The 18,649-nt window shown below is 38.4% G+C and overlaps 1 protein-coding gene across 3 annotated transcripts in view; it reads right to left on the bottom strand.

The window, feature by feature from the left end:
* Positions 1-18,649, bottom strand: part of lyst (lysosomal trafficking regulator) — a 71,281-nt gene that overhangs the window by 31,347 nt on the left and 21,285 nt on the right. For all 3 annotated transcript variants that reach the window (XM_055029392.1, XM_055029394.1, XM_055029393.1), the window contains 7 exons: positions 16,288-18,376; positions 10,844-11,792; positions 10,011-10,172; positions 6,425-6,581; positions 2,987-3,201; positions 2,836-2,902; positions 2,066-2,175 (listed from right to left, as the gene is read on the bottom strand). In XM_055029392.1, the coding sequence (XP_054885367.1) occupies positions 2,066-2,175; positions 2,836-2,902; positions 2,987-3,201; positions 6,425-6,581; positions 10,011-10,172; positions 10,844-11,792; positions 16,288-18,376 (3,749 nt within the window). The remainder of the gene's footprint in view (positions 1-2,065; positions 2,176-2,835; positions 2,903-2,986; positions 3,202-6,424; positions 6,582-10,010; positions 10,173-10,843; positions 11,793-16,287; positions 18,377-18,649) is intronic.

Below are 18,649 nucleotides of genomic sequence, written 5' to 3'. Positions count from 1 at the left end.
TTCAGACATAAATGTTTGTTCATATTAAAACATTCACATTTTGCACAATGAAATGTTTTCTGTAGCTTGTGATGCAGTATAAATTCTTGTAAAATATTTAATTACAGTTTTTTTACGTCTGCCCTTCTCACTTCTTCTCACTTCTCCAGTGGTTGTTCACTTAGCCCAGGTTGATGGACAGTCTGCTTCTTGCTTTATCTACTTGAATTCAGCATATTGACTGTTAATTGCCTCCATAATCTGTGGGTGGAGGAGAAAGGCCTCATACTTCTTTGCCAGTGTACAAATGTCTGCTTATCCATAGTCAAAAATCTGAACTCAACATTTCAATATCAAATGCAGACCATTCCTTTCATTTGATTTGATTCCATTTGATCTTAGAAGAAGTGCATTTATTTTTTTTTACTTTGGCTTGGTGAGTGGATGTCCCACGTAGACATGATAAGGTGATTCCTTTCACGTTTCTTAACTCTGCCGCACTATTCTCACCTACACGGCGCATATGACCAAGGCACGTCAGCGCATGCTGATTGGCTGAGTGTAAGTGTATGTAGCGAAAGTGAACCGTATCGTATCATTGGCTGGATTCCTGTCACTCACTGAGTTCGATCGCAAAGTAGTACGGAAAAAAATTTTTATTGGTCCATAGTCAAAACTGATGTTTGAGCTCAATGTCCACTTTACGCTGGATTTTATTTCATGCGCTACATAGATTTTCTTGTGCGCTGAGAATATGTGAGCAGTGCGAGATTGCGCAGGCGCGCAGCTTAGAGGGAACACTGCTTGGAACCTGTCATTTCAGTAGAATAATATAAAAATCGAGGGTGCTAAAAAAATACATTTTACATAATAAAATACTCTCCATTTAAAAATACAAGAATCCATGTTTTAATCATCTCCACACAGTGACAGTTTTTATGCCTCTGATTGGATGGTCTGTCCATCTTGATGGCTCTTCATCCAGAAAGGAGTTTTGAGCTCCAAGTAACAAGAACCAGCAAACCAAACAAGAAAAGCCTTCCACATCAGGCTTTGAGCCAATTTTGATAACCTTCTCAGATTCGATATTAATAACTGTTTGTTTTGTGTGTTTATATTCTGTGCAAGTCTTCAGCCATTCAACCATGTTGGACCTTACATCCAACATAATGGCAAAAAAAAAAAAAAAAACTCCAACAAGCTTCGAAAACATTCCCCCTTTTATATTTTTTCAGCCCCTTATGTTAATATATGTACTAAAACTCTAAATTAGATCATAAAACATCTGTCCTTTGAATCTTGATAGATAAAACCTTAATAAGTCCCAACATTTAATTTTGTATTTATAAAACTTGTTCAGAAGTAGTGTGCAGAGAAAAGGCAGTAGTAGTCTAGCATGTTTGTGTGCATCATTAGTTAATACATTTTAGCTCGAATAAACATATTTTCATTTTTTTTAATTCTTTTTTTTCCTTGTAGCATATGCACTATTACATCAGATCAATTTCCTACTCTGTGAACTTGTATACTAGCAAAGGCAATGAAGTGATTCTGATTTAATTGTTCATTAGCTGTTGTTTTTTTTTTAATTAATGATTAAAAGTTTGTTAGTAATCATCTTAAAACATTCTACTTCTTTAAATATGTGAAGATTGCTTTAAAAATGGGAAAAAAGATTAATCATTCAGGTTGATTTTTGGTTTATAAACCTCCGTTTGACGTAGCTTAATAACGTAAGAAGCACTGAGAATATTCCCTTGGTAAAAATAAACATTTCACTTAAACAGAGGCTATGAACAGCTCTCTCCTGCAGGCTTCCAACCAAACATACTTGTGCTAATGAGCTGCAGCACCACATCTCTTCCGCACACTTTGGTGTTAACTGTGTGTGATGTGAAGAGAGCTCCAGGATCTAGTATGTGTTGATGAATTTTCAAGAACCACAAAGTGCAAAGCGAGAGTGACAGGAAGCGCGTCTTACGCAGAAACTCTAGTTTACATTAATAAACTGAACTCGCAGACTTTGATCACAAGCTGGCTGCACGTAAGCAAATAGTACAGTGCTGAGTGACGGAGCGGTATTTACTGTAGGTGGGGTTTTCTCCAGGAAGAGGCGAATCAATAGGGCCAGTTCCTCTGCCGTAATGCGCTGGCTCACCATGGCAACCAGCAGCTCCACCAGCACCGTCTGGCAATCTAAACACCAGCGATAAAGAACAGGAATATATGAACAGTTTGAATTCAATCTACCAAGACAAGAACACTTAATCGTGTTGGTTTTATTGTCGAACTTGACTTGCAAAAGTATTTACACCTCTTTTAAGTTTTTCACACCATGTCCGGATGCAACCACAAACTTCTGTATATTTTATTGCTGTTTCATGTGATAGACCAACACAGTGTTAGATTGCACTTCATCACAAATATTAGGAACTTTCAAGTATTTTATGCACAAATTAAGCTCTTTCTAAATTTAAGCATTATCAGTTGAAGCACCCATATAAACACTGAGATGGAGAGAGTCTGCTAATGTACATCTTTAGGTCTTTCCACAGATTGTAAATTGGATTTACAGGGGGTCTAGACTTTGATTAGGTTTGATGTGTCAAAGGATGAATACTTTTGAAATGGATGGTTATTAAGGAGAAATAACATACACTGAAGTATATCTTAAACAATAGAAATTGTAAAATAAGTCCAACTTTGAGAAACTAACTGGGTACAGATTTAGCCAAGTATCTAAGCTAAATATTATGCTTGAACTCTGGGGGTCAAGTTAAAACGTCATGTCTGTAAACATATGAACTTTTAGACATGCTTCACAAAATGTTCTGGCGGATAAAATAAATTACAAACCTTTAAAGGACAGCTCTGTTTGACTGAGGATGTTGTGAAAGCTACAAAGGATGGTTTTGACTCCTCCCTGTGAGAAACCAAAGTGATGGGTTACGTCAAACCTGCAAGGCAGTGAACACCATCACAAAGAGGAAGACGTATTCAGTCTGACCTGGTCGTAGAGCAAGGCGGCGTTGCGGCGGTTGGCATGCACGGCGCCCAGGAGGCTGTGAAACACGTGACTGAGAACCTCCAGTTCCGGCGAACCGGAGGCAAGAAGCCGCAACTCCATGGTGCATATCTCAGGGAACAGCAGCACGCCACGCTCCGGCCCATCCTCCGCCACTGCCGCAAACTCACTCAACCCTGCAGGCTCCACCTTCCCTACTGAGGAAACGTCCAGTCAGCAGGGGAAGACAAAAAAAAAAAACCCCAGAAAAAACACAATCCAACAGATTATTAATTTGCCCTACAGACTAGCTGACACCATTAACATGAATAGCCTCCAGACTCCATCCATTCCCAACCATCGATGTTGGAGGAATCTCATGGAAATGAATTAGCCGGAGGTCTGCGCTCAGCCTTGGAGCAGTCTGGGTTTCCCCTCATGATTTACAGGGTTGCAGCCCTGCAGCCTCTCACATGGTGCCTGGAACCTCCTTTTATTAATGAAGCTGCACGTTCGCGCACATCTGCACTGCTAGCACAAATACACATAAATACTGTCTTCTGTATATTTACAGTAAGGTCTAACAGTTTTCCCTGAAGAATATATAAAGTAACGAGTAAAGCTTGTGACGTATTGGAATGTAAATAACACAAAATTTCTCTGTTCAGAGCAGAAAATTTAAGACAGTAAAGCTTTTTTCTAGATATTTGTGATGCTTTTGTACAAAGTGAAGGTTGGAGACAAACTAGGCCTGCGAAATATGGCTAAGAAAAGAAAACTTTAGATGTTTTTGTATCATATCCAACTTTTTGTATCATATCCAATTTTAATATTTAATAAAATTTTCTTACTATAGATTCTAAAATAAGAAATAAATGACTTAAAATATTTTCCAAAAGTGGCTTTTACGTCAGTCATCCCTTCTGTGAGATGGATGATGTCATGTTAGTGCCAGATTATGAGAATATAGTAACAATATTAGCAGAATAAAGATACAATTTTATAGAAAGAATGGTGAAAATGAGAAAGAAAGTAATTTTAATGAAAAAAAAAACTTTGATATAACAGATTTGATGTGACCAGTTCATGTTGTTCATTCTTCGAAGTAAACAGTTGTTTGCACAATTGTTTCAATCTCCTGCTACAGATAATAATTTGAAGTTGACATGTTAAGTATTTCTATAAAATATAAAGTATTATCTGTGAAACTTCTACTAAAGTGTAACTTCACCAAACTCTCAAAATTTATCATTTTAATTTTTTTGCTTTTTTGTGATGGAGTTTGTGATAAAATGTATTATTCTAATATTACAAGATATATTTTTATGGTAAAATCACAACTTTTTCTCAGATATTATTTTGACCCTATTGTGTGTGAATATTATGACCTTTTTCTCTGAAAATGTTGACTGGCTCTAATATTTTTTTGTAGACCTAAATTCATAGTCCAAATAAATAGAAACTGTAAAACACTACTGCCAAACAAGATGGCCCCCCTAGGCGTGTTGACATCACTGAGCTGTGAAACATAAATATATAAGTACATTGGTGAAAAAAAATTTATTTTCCAACACGAGAATTTGATTAATTGTTCAATTTAAAAACACCAAAATGACATACTAAGTTGTGAAAAAAAAAATGTCAGCAGTTTAACCCAAACTGTGTCTTTAAAATTAAATAATGTTTACATTCTGACAAAATGTCCAATAAAGACGACACCAGCAGTAACTCTGCAGTTACTCCAGCAAGTGACTCGTCTGTCACTGTAAAAATCAGATCTGTCACCTGCATGCTCTTTAATCAAAACTACTCATTCTTTGTTCAATTTCATGTGTCTTTTTTAAACTTTATCAGTGATACTGGTTACACTGGGAAAGTTATTGGTGCTTTCAAGTGAGGTTGTGTTAAAAAAAACAACCCAAAATGCTGCACAACCCATGCAACACTTTGCAGCTCAAAAGAAGTCAAGAAAAGAAAAGATTAATGCCGCAAACAGAATTTGTTGAAACTCCTGCTAAAAAAATGGCTAAAAAGCCTTAAATTAAACAGAGCGCGAGATTGATGATTAGCACAATACAGTATACCAAATATATGTAAGGGAGAGACTTGGCTTTGAAAATCAACAAATGGACAAATTTGTGGATTTTAAGGATTAGGGCATTAAAACTTGATTTTGTTTAAACATTGGCTTCATGTGGGTTGTTACAAGGAAGGAGAGTAAATTATCATATTTTATTTTTTAACCAGCAATTTTACCTTCTGTATTACCGTTCTTTAATGGTTAAAAAATAAATCTGTTTTTTATTCTTATTTTGAATGTTTTGGTTTTTTTTGGCAGAAGCAGTCATATTTGTTTTTGCTTTTTAATTTTGTCGTTTTTTGAATTTATGTTTTTGTTTTTAGCAGAAGCAGTCATGCTTGTTTTTGTTTTTATTTTTCAATTTTTACTGGTTTTGTTTTTTGGCAGAATAAGTCATTTTTGTGTCTGTTTCATAATTTTTATTTTCTAGTTATTCTGATGTTTAAGCTGAAATGTGAATTCAACACTTTGAAAAGCAATAATGAGTACTTTGACACATATTTTTTGGCCACAATTATCACTATTTTGCACAATATGTGTTTTTTATTTAAAGTAGAAAAAGAGACAATGATTGAAAACCAATGTATCTGATTTTAGTCAGTCTGACTAAAGGTCAAAAAAGGGACCATTGTTAAAATCGGATAAAGATTTTACAGACATAGTCATTTCATAGACAGAGCCATTCAAAGTGTATAAATTAATTAGTTAGACCTGATGGGTTTTTGTTTCTCATTCTTCAAAATTAAAATGCTCTCTATTTTAGGTGATGCAATCGTTTTTCCATGAAGCCAGCGCCTCCATCAGATTGGAACCACAAGTCACAAGATGCAGCTTATGAGGCCAAAGCAACTCGCTGCCAGCTAGTTGTAAAACTTATCACAATGAGTCCTTTCTGAGGAGATTAAAGTATAAAAAAAACAGTGTAATCAGGCCAATTCGTCAACCTGCATCAGGCTCAGGGCTGCTTTCTGCTTTGTCATCCATACGCAATAAAAATATCAACTTCTTCTTGCTAAATATCCTCCACAGGAGGATGTTGCTTTATCTGTCACACGACAGAACAAGTCAAAAGCCAAAAAAACAAACAAAAAAAAGAAGTCCAGAACCATTCATTTTTGAGTTGGTCAGAGTTAGAAATGAGGTTTTCCCAAGGCAAGTTTTCAGCAGGGTCAGAGGTTGAGACCAGCACATGACCTCTCAGTCAAGCCAGATAAGTGTGCTGACATTTCTCAGCAACAAAAACAAGACGTAAAGAGCAGATGACGTTTATAGTGATCCACAAGAAACAGTACAGCTGAAGCAAATGGTAGTAACAAAGAGTTGTTTACACAGTTTTAGTGTGCATTTGTGTGTGGACCTACCCTCTTCCTGCTGCTTCATGGTCTCCGGGTTGCTTTCACTATCAGCGTCGTAGCCCTCCTCCTCCCCCGGCAGCCTGACACTGCAGCTCTGCACCTCATCCACCTCCTCAGACAGATCTCCTGCTGGAGCCGCCCCCTCAGCAAACACCTGGAGCTTCTAGTAAAAAAAAAAAAAGCTAAAATGAAACTAAACCAAGATCCTCCTCCCCAGTCCTGCTACCTTAAATGGTGATAAGATTTAAGACTAATCATCAAATCCTTTGATGATTGAAAAAACAAATCTCCTTGACCAAAAGTATTTCCAGCATGACAAGTGGTGGTCTTTCCACTTATGTGGTAAAAAAAGGCAGGGAAAAAAGTACAAGTTTTTGGTCATAAGACAAATATCAGCTGACTTGCACCGCATCTACACAACCCAGTTCCTTGTTGTGCACAGTTGGTTATAGTACGCACACATCAGAAAACTCCCAATAACAACACAGACACTGAGGAATTATTCTACACCACCGCGATGTGAGAAACCATACCTTCAATTGTGATGTGTAAGTTATCATCTAAAAAAATGTGACACCTTCTGTTGCAAAATACTAATTTCAGAGCTCTGTAAATTGGGTAATTTTTAAGTAAACATCACACTCTGCTGGGTCTACGGAGAAAGTACTAAGCTCCTAGAAAAACAATAACTCTGAGCCAAAAAAAAAAATTATATATATATATATATATATATATATATATATATATATATATATATATATATATATATATATATATATATATATATATATATATATATATGAGAAATACACTCTCATCCAATACTTTTAATTTTCCGAAACAATGCAGTTACAGTGATTTGGAAAAGTATTTATATACCTTATACTTTTGTGCATTTTGCACTTCAAAATCATGAATATTAAATAAATGGATTTTAAATCTAGTGCAAAAAAAAATTCCTCAAAAGTTAACTTATAATTAAACTTTACAGACAGCCACAGCTCAGGTGGAAGAGTCTGCTAACTGGACAACCATTTTAAAAACAGGTCATAATTGCACCAATGTGCTGAACAAAAACAATGCCATAATAGAATAAATTGATGGAATTAAAACATAAAAATAAGAAAATAAAATAAAAATAAAACATCAAAACAGAAATGTTACAATATCATGCCTCAATTAAATGCCAACGCATAAATTAAAGTTTTAAGAAGGGTGTGGGCAGATCTAAACTGGAAAGGTAATTTATTCCAGAGAGTAGGAGCAGAAGTAGAGAAAGCCCAATCTCCTTTGAGCTCAAGATGAGTCAGAGGGACTTCCAATAGCAACTGATTACTGGATCTTTAGGTTCTGGACATAGATGCGCTTAAAAAGGTTGTTAAAAGAATCTTAAAATCTATCTGATACGAAACAGGCAGATAGCGTAAAGAGGCCAATATTGGCCTTATATGGTCGGGCTTCTGGGTTTTGCACTCTGGATCACTATAAGATTATTATTGGTCATTTGATAAACCAATCAGCAATTTATGGAAGAATGACAGAAAGACAAATATAAAGTCAAAATTGAAGCTTGAAACAAAGAAAACGTTACATATCTTGAAATTTTGGACCTACATCCAAAACAGTGTGGGAGAAGACTGACGAGACACATCAAAATGCATCCAGCTGTAATTATCATGAATAGTTCGATGCTAAAATTAATTTTCAGATTTGTTATAGATAATAAATGATGCTGATAAAAATAAAATGCTTTCGCACGGAACAAAGGAAAGTGGGTGAAACTGAGTGTAAATTTAAATAGGTTATGCTTGCTCTTCATGAACGCTGTAATTACGTCCACTATCTTGTTGTCCAGATAGTGGTTGCCCAGCAACATGGTGTGAATGCTTTACTGTAGTGACTGACAACACTTTGCTAGATGATTACTTTCCTTTCATTCATGCTCAACTTCTTTACCTTCTTTGTTAGCCAACAAAGCTAAAGTGATCAGGTTTGTTGGTTTGATACTAATAAATCAGGTGATTCAGAACGCAAACAGCAGAGGGGAGTTGATAACGTTGATAACGTTCCTAACTGCGTGATAGCGTCTTAGTTATCACCTTCATGACATCTTGAAAAACAAGTCACTGTTTGACAACTTTGTAAACTCAGTGTTAGGGCTGGCGGGAATTTATTTAAAAATAATAGTACAGAGGAGGAATAATAGACAAGAAAGTAAAAATGAAGCTAAAACATTGCAACCTACACATCCTCTAAACAAAATTTGATATTTTACTCAATTACTAAAACTCTGCTTTGGTTGTAGCAACATTTAACGTCATTATTTTAAAAGCCAGTTCCACTAAAATACCACAAAAATTATGTATTTTGTTAAATCAGCTAACCAAACGTGGATAAGTAGAATGGCAAACTCTTCAACTGAGAGCACAATTAGCGTCAAGTACACCCTAAAGACGATACATGGCTCTGAATGGAAATATTGGACAGGCAAATTTGCGATCGCCTTCACTGTCCTATGTGTTTGTCTGAAAAAGCTGCAGCAAACAATAAAAGTAAAATATTGATTAAAGTCACTTCACTGCAAAAACATAAAATATTACCAAGTAATTTTAGTCTAATTTTTTGAGCAGGTATCTTACTACACTTGAAATAAGACAAACAAACTTAAGTAACTTTTCTTGTTTTAAGTCAATACTTCCTTAATATTGAACGATAAAGTACATATTTCACTGGCAGATTATTGCACTTAAAACAAGACATTTTTTCCATGTTCTGAGTAAATTTATCTGCCAGTAGAACCAGTACTTCTTCATAAATTTTAAGGCTATACTTACTTAAAATAAGCTAATACATCTTGCTGAAAAGTTACTTTTAGATTAGCATGTCTTATTTCAAGTGTACTGAGATTTTGCACTAAAAACTAGACCAAAATTACTCTGAAAGATTTTCTGTTTTTGCAGTGTAGCAGACAGTAAATCATATTCTGATTTAGGGTTGTTGTAGATTTGTAGTAGCAAATCTTGCACATTTTGTGTTTTTAATCCATTTCTGGGTCTTAGGATATAGCTACAAATGTTTACTAAACGCTCCTTCTTGCGCCACAGGTTATTTTTACCTCATCACCTTTCATATTGTTCCAGTTTTAGTCATTTTATCAGACTTTTTACCATGATTCTCTCTACCATGGGGTCTAATGCACCAACTACGTGTCAATTCACACCCGCTTTCAGCTCCTCTCCCCCACTAGCACTGATTTTTCAAAACAAAGGCCACAAAGCGTGTGGTTTTAAGATCCCAAGGAGCACAAATGCATATTGGGACACATTTGAGAGCAAAATATTTCAAAAATAATAAATATAAAAAAAATTGTGTTAAAAATTATAGTTTCAGTACACACACACAAATCTTAACAAGTATTTTTAGTCTAGGTTCTAGAACCCCACCTTCTTCAAATCAGACAAAACTGGTGTCAATCAACTCAACTGTTTTGTGGAGCAACAACTTTTGTTTGTGCTGCTTTGGCTTTGAAGATATTAATGAAAGCTAATTAATACAAATATGCATAGATTGTATCTTGCTATGCAGAACTTACCCTCTCTGGTTTCTCCTCGGGCATATCAGTACATGAAGACACCTGAGCCAAGGCCACTCGCAGCAGAGAGTCGAACAGAGGCACGGCAAGGTCAGAGTTCACCACACCTGAGCGAGACAGTTGGTCTCTCACCTCCAACAGGGTCTCCTCCACAGACTGAGGCTGTTGAATTTAAAATGCAATAGATCAGGGCTTCTCAAAGTGTGAGCAAAATGTTTACAGGTCAGGTTTTCACTAAATGGCATAGTTTTTTTGTGGCGGAGGTACAGAGAAAATAGAGCTGCAACAAACTAACTATTAATTGATTATTCTGACAATTAATACAATTAATCTTATTTAAAAGGTGGCACATTATGCAGATTTTCACTTAACCATGGTGTTTTATAAAACCACCTTTTTATAAAACATTGTAAATACATTGAAACATGCTAATAAACTAATAATTCAATACCGTTTTAAATCAAAGAAATACACATTTTACTTCCAAAAATGCAATTACAGCGTTCCTTTAGTGTACGCTTGATTATTTGTGGTAATTGATGCATCTGGAGCTAAAAAAAAATAAATAAAATTCATATCAACATGTGAAAAGTTCGGCCTTTGATTGTTTGTTTTGATTAAGTGATTAAGTGATTAATAATCGGACGTCAAAAGGTGCTTAATTTAATCCAGTTTTGGCTTACTAATGTCTCTGAGTGTATTGTTCTTTGAATAAATGGCCTTTTTGTAGTCTGCATACATCACTTAGTGATTAATCAATTTCTAAATTAGTTTATGATTATTTCAATTATCAATTAATTAAAAAAAATTAGCCATGGAGATAATAAACCAACCTGAGAAGAAAGCTCCGGTTCTGTCCTTTGCATGGCAGAGTTAGCGCTGTGCAGACAAATTGCCAGCAGGGCCTCAAGAAGACGAATACTTTGAAGCTGCCACTGATCATCAAATCTCTTTCCTGGATCTTTGGTCTTCCCCTCAGTCGGACCCAAACTGTGAAAATCTCCTGATTCGTAGGGAGGATCTTCAGATCCCAGTGAAGCAGCAGAAACTGCAGACTCAGGGCTGCCTTTCCCTTTGCCCTCTCTCTTCTTCTTTGTTTTTCCATCCTTGCTCTTACACGAGAGTTTCTGGATGACCATGGCCATGAGGCGCAGGCACACATCTAGTCCTCCGAGGCTGAAGAACTGCCTTTGGAAAAGAGGGCTGGCCATGTAGATGAAGCGGCACACAGACCAGACGTCCGCGGCTCGTCGTAGCTGTTCTTTAGAGGGCAACGCCACGCTGTCTGGGGACAGATATGGCAGGCGGCCCCCTAGAGGTTCGCTCGCTGTACTGTCGTAACCTGAAGTGTCCTCAGAGTCGTTGGCAGAGTCCCGGTCAGAATCTGCCTCTTTGCTGACACAGAGGAAGGCCACACAGAGGAACAGGTTGATCACATGCAGGTGGGTCTCCGTTCTGCTTCTCCTTGGTCCATGGTTCTGTCCAGTTCGGCTTTTGTGACGTGGATACACTTCCTTTAGGCCTTCGTAGAACTTGCTAAGGCTCTGTGGGCCTTCTCCTACCCCTCGTGACCCCAGCTCCTCAGCCAGGCCGAGGATGGCCTCCCTTTCTTTGGTGTCGGCACGCTCCAGCTCATGAAGAAGCCCGTCACTCTGCTGATGTCCAACTCCTATGATCAGAGTTTCAAACACCTTCAAGGCCAAAGAGCGAGTCTGGTCGAGGTAGACGAGCTCTGTCACCTGGTTGAGCCCGTTACAGCTGATGAAAAGGTCTTGCACCACTCTGAAACACAAAATGTGGAACTACAATGAGTAGAGCTATGAAGAAAAACCTTGAAATTGAACATAACCTAAAGTCAGACTATTTTTTTCTAAAAACTTGTACTATTTTTTTACCATCATTTTATCTTCATAAATGAGATGCCTGTCTCATTTCACATCACAAACAAACTTCTAGGTTGAATGAAAATAACCTTAAATCTAAATCTACCAAAGGTATGAATAATTTTGGGTCCAACTCTAATTCAGCAGCCTTAAATGTCACACATGAATAACAGAACTGGTGAGAAACAGATAAAAATAGATGAAAATTCAAACGTGCGTTTTTAATCTTTTGGAAAACAACCAAATCAAAAGACAGGGAGATAAAATTACCATCTACATTAGAAACAGTTGCACTCCTCAAGGTCACGCTCAGTCGATAAATTTAATTAATTCAGATTAAATCTAGCTATGATTTTTAGCACCAATATGTTAATATTTATGATACATTTTCTCCTATGATGTGATCCTGTCAGTCCATATGTGAATTAAACACACAGGGAATAAATAAATACGTTCCTTATAGGCAGTGGTAAATTTATACTTGCTTCAGCGATCCGTGCTTTTAAATAAATATGTTTAATCGACTCAAACTCAACATATGTTTGTATCAAGCATATGGTACCATATCTACCATATTCTGTCTATATATATATATATATACAAACATATGTTGAGTTAATTATCCCCAACCAGACATTGTCGTAGTGGATAAACATCAGAGGAAAGCCGTTGTGGTTGATGTAGCAATACCAAGTGATTGCAACATCAGGAAAAAGGAGCACGAGAAACTGGAGAAATACCAGGGCCTCAGGGAAGAACTGGAGAGGGCCTGGAAGGGGAAGACCACAGTGATGCCTGTGGTCATCGGGGCCCTCGGGGCAGTAACCCCAAACTGGAGCAGTGGCTACAACAGATCCCAGAACAACATCAGACATATCAGTCCAGAAATGTGCAGTCCTTGGCACAGCCAAGATACTGCGCAGAACCCTCAAGCTCCCAGGCCTCTGGTAGAGGACCCGAGCTCAGAGGATAAGAACCACCCGCGGTGGGTGAAAAGGGAATTTTTTATTTTTTTTTTATATATATATTTATAGAAAGTATAAAGTATCACCTGGAGACACAACAAGAAAGGAAATCCAAAATAATCCTTAAAAAGTCACTTTTAGCCTCTTTTTGTGAGTGTGGTAGAAATCTAAATGGAGAATGTAGCAATTTCTCTTCTTATGTTGGGAAAACCAGATTATGCAGATTATCTAAAGCATGGCCAGCTGTACTAGACATACATAATTCACTAGCAGCACCTTTATATAAATAGACCACAATATATGCAACTCTGTAGCCAACAGCTTTAAATAAACTCAAATTAAACCACAACTTCTACTGTATTTGATATCCATTATGTTTTTTGCTCTTTGTGTTTTATGAGCCATCGTAATTATGATGTGGATTTAAATTTGTGTTCAACTTAAATACAAATGAGAGAGATGAATAACAGAATATTACATCTAACACAAAAAATAACCTTATATAACTTGTAGGATAAGGTTAAATCAAAAGCAATACTTGATATTTCCTGAATTTACACATTAACTCCCTGCCAGTACAAATACTTTTTATTAAAGTAGTGGTGTCCAAAGTGGAACATTTCAATGAACTGTGTTGGAGCAGAGACGCGTCTGAAACTGGCAGGACATTGACTTTTGAGGACTGGAACTGGACATCTGTGAATTAAATAGATTCAATTTCTAAATTAAGCTGTTATTTTTGCTCCCTAAAATTGAAACCCTTTCCTCACCCTTCCTCTAATTTATCTCATTCTTTATTAGTTTTGCTCTCCGGAACATTTCCTGGTTTCATTAGCAATGTGAAATTCCATCAAGATGGCTCATCTCTAACTCCACGTGTCGTGATATGTACGATTTTATGAAAGGGAGTTGTGTTAAGCCAACGGTCACAGATGTGGAGTCAGGGCGTGTATTCAAACAGCATAAAATTGCTTGTCTTAATTATCCTCAAGCGCTCTAATGTTACCTAATATATGCATGAGAAATCTAATAATCCACCAATTCTGTTTTTATAAAACCATGTTACCAGATTGGTCCAGCAGATGGAGCACCTTAAAGTACAGAACAACAATAAAATTTAAAAGTTTTTTTTTTTTAATTGTGGGCTTGTATAAAAGCAATCTCTCAATAGCTAGATTTGAACATTTTGTTTCCTAGAACAGGCTAAATACTTTAAATGTGGCATATCAGTCCAAGCCAGGCAACAGATGAATTGATTAACCCTTTATGATGTCCTAAATTTAAAATGTCAGCTGGATATTTTTGTTTATTTTAACTGTACGCAGTTCTTTAAATATCCTGAGTATTTATATTTGCCCACTTTTGCATAACAACTGGAACTTTCAATATCTAGCAAGTTATTTTTGCAATTTACCATCTATTAAAAGAGCGCCCCTCAGATTAATTTCACTCCCTGACACAACGAGAGTGTAATTACCGTAATAACCCGACATCGACTGGAAAGAGCAACATCTCACCTTTCAGAAACCGTTGGAATTTTTCAAATAGCGCAAAGTGTTGAGGAATTATGGTACATTTAGGACTTATATATTCAGTATGAATATTCAAAGAATAACGTTTTATTAAAGCAACTTTATCCAAAAGGTTGCACTGCAGCTGAATGAAATGCGGCACAAAAACTATTTCAACATTAGAGATGCACCAACAAACGTCTGAAGAAAAAAATATGTTCTTCAAAGTGGAAGTTCAAAACTCAATTCTTTTTCCAATCAGTAAAAAAGCCCCATATGTAAGCTCTACCAGGTTACAACAACACTCTTTGGGGTGGAAGTGGTTACTGAAGGAAGACAGTTAGCTATTTCTATTTAGAGGAATGTTTTCTTTGACATGTTTTGATATTTCTACAGTCCAATCAGACAGTGAGAGACGAGCTTTTCACATGAAAACACAATTAGAGCAGAGTACACCAAAGACCCTCCAGTTTGGAACATGGAGGATTTAAGCCTTTTAAAAATCTTTGAATGCACAAAACTGCTGCTATTTTAGAAATGCTGTTTGCAATAATTGTTAATATAAGACAAAAAAATATTTTGAATGCTGATTTAACAGCACAGAAATCCAAATTGGCCAAAATCAGAGTCAGTGGAAAATATTGATCAGTCCATCAAACAATCTGGGAATGTAGCAAGAAAAACACAAATAGGAATTATAAATATTATACATAAACAACAGCTAAAAGTCCTCAAAACGTCATTCGACAATTAAAGTTAGGTGTACTTTTGAGTGAGCATCTCAAGCGTGAGCACTTTTGCTCATTTATCTCTCAGTATACACCAAGCTAATTGAACCCAATCTAAAAAAGTCACAAAAGAAAACACACAATGATTCATTTCCATATGTTGATGTAGATCATATTAAATATATTTTTTAAGGTGTTGGAAAAAGAAATGTAGTATGTGGATCAACAATGCCTGCCTTATAAGAGAGGCAACAATGTTACATAACAGTAAATAGTCTTGCATTTCTTACTAGAAACACCAAAACAGGATAAATTATTGATTAGTAACAATTACCACGTGCTTGGAAAGAGGGATCTCATGACCAAGTGGATACGGTCTTCTTTGAGGTGTCTCGTGTTCATACAATTCCTGAACTGTTGAAAATTGCAACGCTGCACTAAATTATAACAACTGAGACGTAAACGGATTTATGGTATTTATGCAAATAATCCCAATGTCTTTGGGATTGTAGCTGCTAAGAGTTGAGCAAAACCAACAAAAGCAGAGAAAACTTAAAGGGGACTTCTTGTATAAAAATTCTAATTTTTCATCTGTAGGGAAATAAATACACATATACATCTTTTTGGCAATAAATTCATGTTTTGTGGTGTCTGGAAAATGAGTCGTTTCAAAAATCTTTTGAAATAGCACTGTGCCATTATTTAGCAGCCTGAGCTTCAGTGCCATTACCTAGCAACCCAAAGGGAGCTCCAGCACATCTGGTCAGCTGGTTTTACCACTGTATAATGGCTGCTGCAAAACACAAGTGTTTAATTATTGTCTTACTATCAAACAACACTTGCTGCATTCTTGTTGGTTGTACAGGAGGCTCCATTTCGGATTTTCAAAGATGTAGGGTTGTATAATTACGCGTCTGTTTGCAGCCATTTTCACGTGCAAGTGTAAACTTTGAGTTGAGGGGTGTGGCCAGCAGCAGCAATTTGGATTTAAGGTGACAAGAGGCCCCAATACAACTCATTCTGAAAGGAATTAAAATCTTATTATCTAAGAATGATTTTGTGCAAAAAATGAGAGAACATGTTTTGTATTCCCCACAAATCTATTCTAAACTGTTCAAGGAAGCGTAATAGGCCATTTTTAGGTCAGAAGATTCCAGATTGAAGTAAAGAAGAGTGGTTGAGGAGCTCACCTTGACTTGAGAAGTGCTGGTAATGTTTGCAGGTAGATGAGTAGGACCTCCACAGGCAGGCACTGTGTGTGGTAGCTGCAGACCTGAGTGCAGACAGTAGAAACCCCCAGCTGCTGAGCATGGTGGACCAACTCCACCCCTCTTTGCAGAACGGGGTTGAAGATGTGTGTGTAGAGTTGCCACTGTACTACAGTATTGCCACGTAGTGTTACATGGCACACATGGCCGGCTATCTGCTGGCTCAGCTGCCAGTCCTCACCAAATACTAGCTCCTGGTAAGCCTCCAGAGCATCCCACTTCCAGAGCATGTCCTCAGCCCCTCCTCCGCTAGGCAGGATACCTTGGGAGCGGTAACATAAACTGGTAGAAATATTTGCAGGTTCTCCTTGTTGCAATGTCTCCTCCAGACTTGGAAGTTGGCTGCTGTCCAGAGTACAGATGTTACAAGAGGCCAGTTTAGCTTTCTCGGATGGCTGACCCCCACCAAGCTGATCTAAAATCAGCCGACTTAGCACACTGAGCACATGGGACTGGTAACTACGGAGACCTGGAGCTCGGAAAGCATGTAAAAGGGGTCCTACAACTGAGCGAGGGTTCATGCAACAGCAGATTCCAACAGCTTGAATCCCAGCTAATACCTGCAGCACAGACGGCCCACTGGGCGAGAGGCGCTGCAGGAGCCTGAGACATTGGTGGGCACAGGCAGCCAGGCAGCAGCATCTCTCAGGGTAACGCACGTTGTCTCCCTCAGATTCTTCTGAGCCTTCCACATCCTCCTCAAAGGGGTTGCTTCTTCCGGTTTGCATGAAAGCAGAGACAGGCAAGCCAGACATGTCTCTGTGGTGATGGAGGAAGTGGGAATACTCGCAGCGACGGTGCCGGCGCCGAGCACAAACCGATTGATGAAGCTGTTCCGACTTGGCTTTCTTAATAGCGCTGATTATTTTGAAGACCCCTGCAATGAGACCGCGTATCCGCTCCGACGTCTCTCTGCCTAGGTCAGAGCTGGCCCTGCCAAGTCCCTCCAGCCGCAGAACCGTGGCTTCAAAGAGCTCGAGGCCACGGTGCATGACAAATTCATGGATGAGCTCCAGAGCCTGGCTAAAGAAAAAAGGGTTGGGCGTTGAAGCCTGGAGGCAACTCAGGAGAACTTGTAATACTCCCTCTAAAAGCTCAGGAAGTAGTAGAGCCCTGTGGCGATAACGGGAAAAAGAAAAATCATCCTGGACCTCCTGTAGGGTCTTTTTTGACCGCGGAGCAAAAGGATTATTCTGCCTCTCCAAACAGCTTCGGATTTTGAGAGTTGCTCGCAGCAAGTCTGTCAAACTTCGCCTCAGGCTGTCTGGAAGTCTGTCGCTCTGGCTTATATCCACAGACATCAAATGTAAGATGGTGCGTAGCAGCATCCTCTGAACCAATGCGATTGGTTCCTCCGTCCAGCCTCCAGCAAGTTCCTCTGCTCCCATCCCTCCTCCTCCCCCCAGACCACAGCAGTCTCCAAACTCAGTCAAGATCTCCGTGAGGGTCGGTACGACGCTGATGGCCAGACCGGGGTTGTGATTGATGCTCATGTCAAACTTACACACCTTCTCCAACAGGGAAAGCAACACATGACAAAGATCAAAAGGAGAGTTCTCCATGCGGTTGAAGATGGATATTGCAGCCGGGTCAGTCAAGGTTTTGTGGTCTACCATCTGAGACCCAGGGGCTCTGGGGTGGGGATATGGTGCACTCATGGTTTCTGTAGTGTTGGTGGCCGTAGACATCAACTGCGAAGCCTCAGAGCGGTGATGCTGGCAGCTCACTTGGATGGTGGAACCGTGTGGTCTTCGGTTCCTTGAGCCCCCAACAGCTCTGTCTTCAGAGTTGGCTTCTGAATCTGAGGTGGAGACCTGGGACTTGCGAGCATCTTTCACAGAGTATCTCTGTGACGTTCTGCGTGATCTCCGTGATTTCCAGGTGCCACTGCCAACGCGGGACCTCTTCCCAGAACTCTGCTCATCAGATGCAGCCTTCTGTCCCGTCCTGAGTGGGACGGCCTTCACCTCCCGGCTAAGGAATGCTTCAAGTAGGGATGGCAGGTTGAAATCTGTTCAAACACAAAGACATTCACTAGGTTTTGGCATTCTGCATTAAAAGACTTTCAGTCAAGAATATTTTTGTAGTTAAATGTGAAAAAAGATGAAGAAGGTTATGCTCCACTGCATGTCAAGAGCAGGTTTGGGTCAGTAAGGGTGTCTTGCATGCTCGGTTTGACTGGGAACAAAAGTTGTAGCAGTTGTAACATTTTCGGTTGGTACAGTTCACTTTCACTCTGAGCTGTGTCAAACTTATTGAAAAACCTGCAGCAATAATCACTGAA

This window comes from Poeciliopsis prolifica, unplaced genomic scaffold (assembly GCF_027474105.1).
Source record: "Poeciliopsis prolifica strain line A6 unplaced genomic scaffold, Auburn_PproV2 SCAFFOLD005, whole genome shotgun sequence".
NCBI lineage: Eukaryota > Metazoa > Chordata > Actinopteri > Cyprinodontiformes > Poeciliidae > Poeciliopsis > Poeciliopsis prolifica.
Note: the sequence above shows the minus strand (reverse complement) of the source record. Positions and strands in the feature narration are given on the sequence as shown.